The sequence below is a fragment of the Octopus bimaculoides genome, chromosome 2 (assembly GCF_001194135.2).
Source record: "Octopus bimaculoides isolate UCB-OBI-ISO-001 chromosome 2, ASM119413v2, whole genome shotgun sequence".
Classification (NCBI taxonomy): Eukaryota; Metazoa; Mollusca; class Cephalopoda; order Octopoda; family Octopodidae; genus Octopus; species Octopus bimaculoides.
The window spans coordinates 134,942,709-134,947,089 of record NC_068982.1 but is presented as its reverse complement, the minus strand read 5'-3'; the positions used below and the strand labels follow the sequence as shown (position 1 = coordinate 134,947,089).

The 4,381-nt window shown below is 38.1% G+C and overlaps 1 protein-coding gene across 11 annotated transcripts in view; it reads right to left on the bottom strand.

Annotated features, from left to right (window-relative positions):
- Window positions 1-4,381, bottom strand: part of LOC106873483 (synaptotagmin-6) — a 286,327-nt gene that overhangs the window by 115,934 nt on the left and 166,012 nt on the right. For all 11 annotated transcript variants that reach the window (XR_001409880.2, XR_008263443.1, XR_001409879.2 and 8 more), the window contains one exon: window positions 2,902-3,039. Coding sequence is in view for 7 of the 11 variants with exons in the window: in XM_052965623.1 (XP_052821583.1) it covers window positions 2,902-3,039 (138 nt within the window). In the remaining 4 variants the exon portion in view is untranslated. The remainder of the gene's footprint in view (window positions 1-2,901; window positions 3,040-4,381) is intronic.

The window sequence follows — 4,381 nt, the reverse complement described above, 5'->3', positions numbered from 1 at the left end:
GAGAGAGAGAGAGAGAGAGAGAGAGAGAGAGAGAGAGAGAGAGAGAGAGAGAGAGAGTGAGAGAGTCACTGCTGACTCTTCAGTAGAAGTATTTATCCTTCGTTTTGAAACGGTATCGCTTTCCTCGTGTTCAATCATTATTTCTTGCATGTCTCCATTCCACCACCAAATTCCATACGAAACACTTTGCTCAATTATTATCGCCTTAAAACTACACTTCTCTGGAATTCCAAGTCTAATCATGTTTATTTCTACAAGCATCGACCTACAGACGCTGTATTTGATCAACCTCAACAGAATGGAAATATCTACAAATCTCATGAGCACTAATCAAACCCTTCTTTCTCTGTCTCTCTCCTCCTCTCTATCTTGCACCTTCTCTCCTTCTAACTAATCACAAAAACAAAGATGGTTTACTTGTATTAAATATGATCTTTTAGGATTTTACGCATAAAATTTATGTTACTTAGTAATCAGATCATCGCTAATTGACTCATTAATTATTTTACAGATTTCTCAAGTGGAATATGTCTCTTGTATTAGTATTCTGTTAATACTTCGATCTTTATTTAATCACATATTTTCTTAGACAGTTATTAAAATCTTCCTTCAAATACTGTGCGGAAGAAGTGTCTTCACTCTGTCTTTAAGCATTGTTCAGTCAGAAAAATTTATTTCTATTTTCTTCGTTTAGTGTTCTAATCTTTTGAGACTTTACTTTTAGAAGATATGAAATAAAATAAAATTAAAAGCGCTAACTCGACTCAACAACAATGTCGTAAACAATTGTGATATGTCATAAACTATTTTAACAAGAGTCATTTACTTGGGAGACAAAATGGATTCATTCAGAAATGAGAATTAATTAAAAATCAATATGGACATTATTAACCCACAACACGAAGTTAGTCAATATTTTGGAAGATTTCAAGTGAGATACATTTCATTAAAAACTGGTTCTTCATTCAAATAATGCTGTCATAGATATTTCGTGAAGGAAGTTCGCTTAGATGCGAATGCTGCATTGATTAATCTTATAGGTACTTCTTTCTTCCAAACCACTTTTATCGTGGAATGTATCACAAGAGAGAGAGAGAGAGTTCTTGTGGAAAGTATTCACAAGTGGTTTTCCTGTAGATTGAATCCAGGGTATCAAGTTGATAAAATACGAGTTAATTATAGCTTCTTTTAAATACAGCAGTGACATATACCTGCTTATCCCTTGGTACTTATAGACAAGGATAAGTGTATTAAGTGTGAAACAACGAACCACCGGCGAAAAGATACTGTTTCAAAAATCATTAGAGCGTCAAACAAAATGCTTTATTTTATTTAATAACTGGTCTGTAAATCTAAGTTCAAATTCTGGCATGTTTAACTTTTATATTTATCCTTTTGGAGTAAATAAAACAAAGTACCAATGATTCATAGTATTCTTCAAAGCGCGTGTCTTTGTGCCGACGTTAAAATTTTTTTTTTTCTTTCTTTGTCCGATTGATTTCCTTTTCCCTGTTCAACTTTCCATGTGAGCCTAGCTTGGAGGTGAATAGTTTATGCCAAGCTGATGTCAATCTGTTATTATGCTATCGGTCTCTTTTGCCGAACCCCTACTCAACTCAACCAGATAAATGTCACAAGACAAATAAAAACCGGCTCCGCTTCCTGACTTACAGAAGGCAGCGGAACAATCTTCACAATGGACTCAGCTAATAGCTGGACTCGTCTCAGACGTAACAGCAGATGTTTGACAAAACTTCATCAATCAACAATAATCTAGCACTGGATGAGTGCGTGCAGACTGGTTTCGTCGCCCAGCGCACATCTCAGGCAGGCTGTTGATGGCTCTTCTGTACGTGTAGAATTTGTTTTAAACCGGAAATACCTCGAGATGGCACTAGCAGACCAAGAATTTACGGAAATTATGCTTGAAGCCAGACTTAAAGTCCACTAGATCAGATCAGCCCACTGATTTTCACCGATAATCAGAGTTTCCTCGAGAACGTCATCGCTTTTGCCCGCTATTAACCTGCTATAGAACACCAACGTGGAATTTCCACCTACCATGTTGTCCAACAGGTAGAGGGCTGAGCTGTGATTGATGACATTCTGCATTGCAAACGCCAGTAATCACAGCTCAGTCAAAAAGACGAACTGGGGAAACAACGAGTCTGACAAACGGTTATCATAACTGTTCACCGACTAGGAATCGTTAGAGAAGTCGTAACTTCAGTGCCTATCTGTGAATCATTAACCACAGTATGTCGAAACCCGTATGTAGCAGTGGAACATGGCTTCTGATCTTAACTGATTGAAGGTGCTATCATGTACATTGTTTTGTCTTGGTATAAAAGATGGGCTACAGCAAATATTCTGCTTAACACCACAGATTTGCTTGTCAGTTGTTTGACCTTAACCAGTTGAGCATGTCCCTTGGTGGCTGACGATATGTGCATCTCTGATCATGAGCAGAAGTAGTGGGGGAGCATCATAGCCATGTGTTGAGAGGAATTCTTTGGGGTTTGAATAATTCACCTTTGAAACATGGGTGTTTTGCTCAACATCCTTAAACAAACCTTATTCAGGGACCTTTTGGGGGAGATGGCCTGAAGAAAATTGTAACTGGACCCCACCTGCGAGGTCATGCACTGTTTATCTTGATATGAGATCACCATGTCGCACACATGTGGCTATGATGCATGTGCCTGGTGTACCCTTATCAGACGGGTAGTCATGGTGGGTGTCTTAGGCTTCGTATATTTTACCCCAGTGTCACTTTGATGGCATGCGCTGCTCTCTCACTCAATAATAATAATAATAATAATAATGATGATGATGATGATGATGATGATGATGATGATGATGATAACGACGACGACGACGATAACAAGAAAAGATTGTTACCTTCAATCAGGTGTACAACAAGGTCAGAAGTCCTAAAGTCATACTTGAGACGCAAGTGAAGTCGACCGTAACACTTCTGTTGAGAGCATTGTTGTAAGATAGTTTCTTTGCGTGGGTAAAGATCCGGTCGAATGGAGCCTGCAACAAAATTTAATTGCAAAATTATGTAGCATGATTAAACAATGCGGAGGGGTTTGGGTTTATTGTTGTCGTTTTCTTCTTTTTTCTTTCTTAGAATTGCTTTCAAGTTGGCCGAGAGACGGGGAAAAGAAAGAAGAGCTGTGTGTATGTACGCTTCTTTTTATCTTGCTTCGCTTGTAAGTTTAACATTTAATAGTTTGTATCGTGTTTCAGCAAAGATAAACACAATGTAAAATAAGAATGGGAGAATAATCGTAGAAACAGATGAGAGGCAAGATGAATAATAATGGCTTCAAATTTTGTCACAAGGCCAGCAATTTTGGGGGAGGGATTTGTTGATTACATCGACCTAAGTGCTTATTTTATCGATCCCGAAGAGATAAAAGACAATGGGGACCTCGGCGGAATTTGAACTCAGAACGTAAAGACAGACGAAATGCTATGCGTTTTTCCCCGTCGTGCTAAAGATACCGTCAGCCTTAAAGGAAGGCGAATAACAGTAGTAATTATAATTATAACAAAGAGAAGAAAACAGTCCAGAGAAGATTCAAAGGAACAAAAAAAAAGAAATCAAAACAAAGATAGAATGAAAAGCAAAGGGGGTGGATAAAAGGTTGGACACAAAGTTGACGAAAGGTAGAACGACGAATGGGTTTTGTTGTGCCTGAATAGAGAAGGTACAAGACCAGTTGGCTTCGAGGAACAGGCTGTTATAGTTGCAACAGAAAAAGCGGGCAGGAGACAGTATGATTGTAGGTCAAAGAAGGAGCATGTCTATAAGTGATTTTATACCAGCCAGTCGAGAAGCTTCTCTATGGATATCGATCAAAATCTCTACCTGTGTAGCAGCCAACACCTCTCTAAAAGTTGGGGAAATACTCCTCGGCGGGCCTTGCAATATAACACCACACTTCAAACATCCAAAATGCATCTAGAACACATGTATACTGTATTTTGAAATAATAGCATGAAATTCAATATCAAAAAATTCCTCACGAAGATATATATGTCTAAAATAATATTGTATTAAAAAAATATATATATATATAAATATAAGCGTAGGAATGGCTGTGTGGTAAGTAGTTTGCTTACGAACCACATGGTTCTGGGTTCAGTCCTACTGCGTGGCACCTTGGGCAAGTGTCTTCTACTATAGCCTCAGGCCGACCAAAGCCTTGTGAGTGAATTTGGTAGAAGCCTGTCGTATATATGTATATATATATATGTATATATATATATATATATATATATATATATATATATGTATGTATGTATCTGTGTATACGTTTGCGTGTCTGTGTTTGCCCACCACCGCACCCCCACCCACCCAACATCGCTT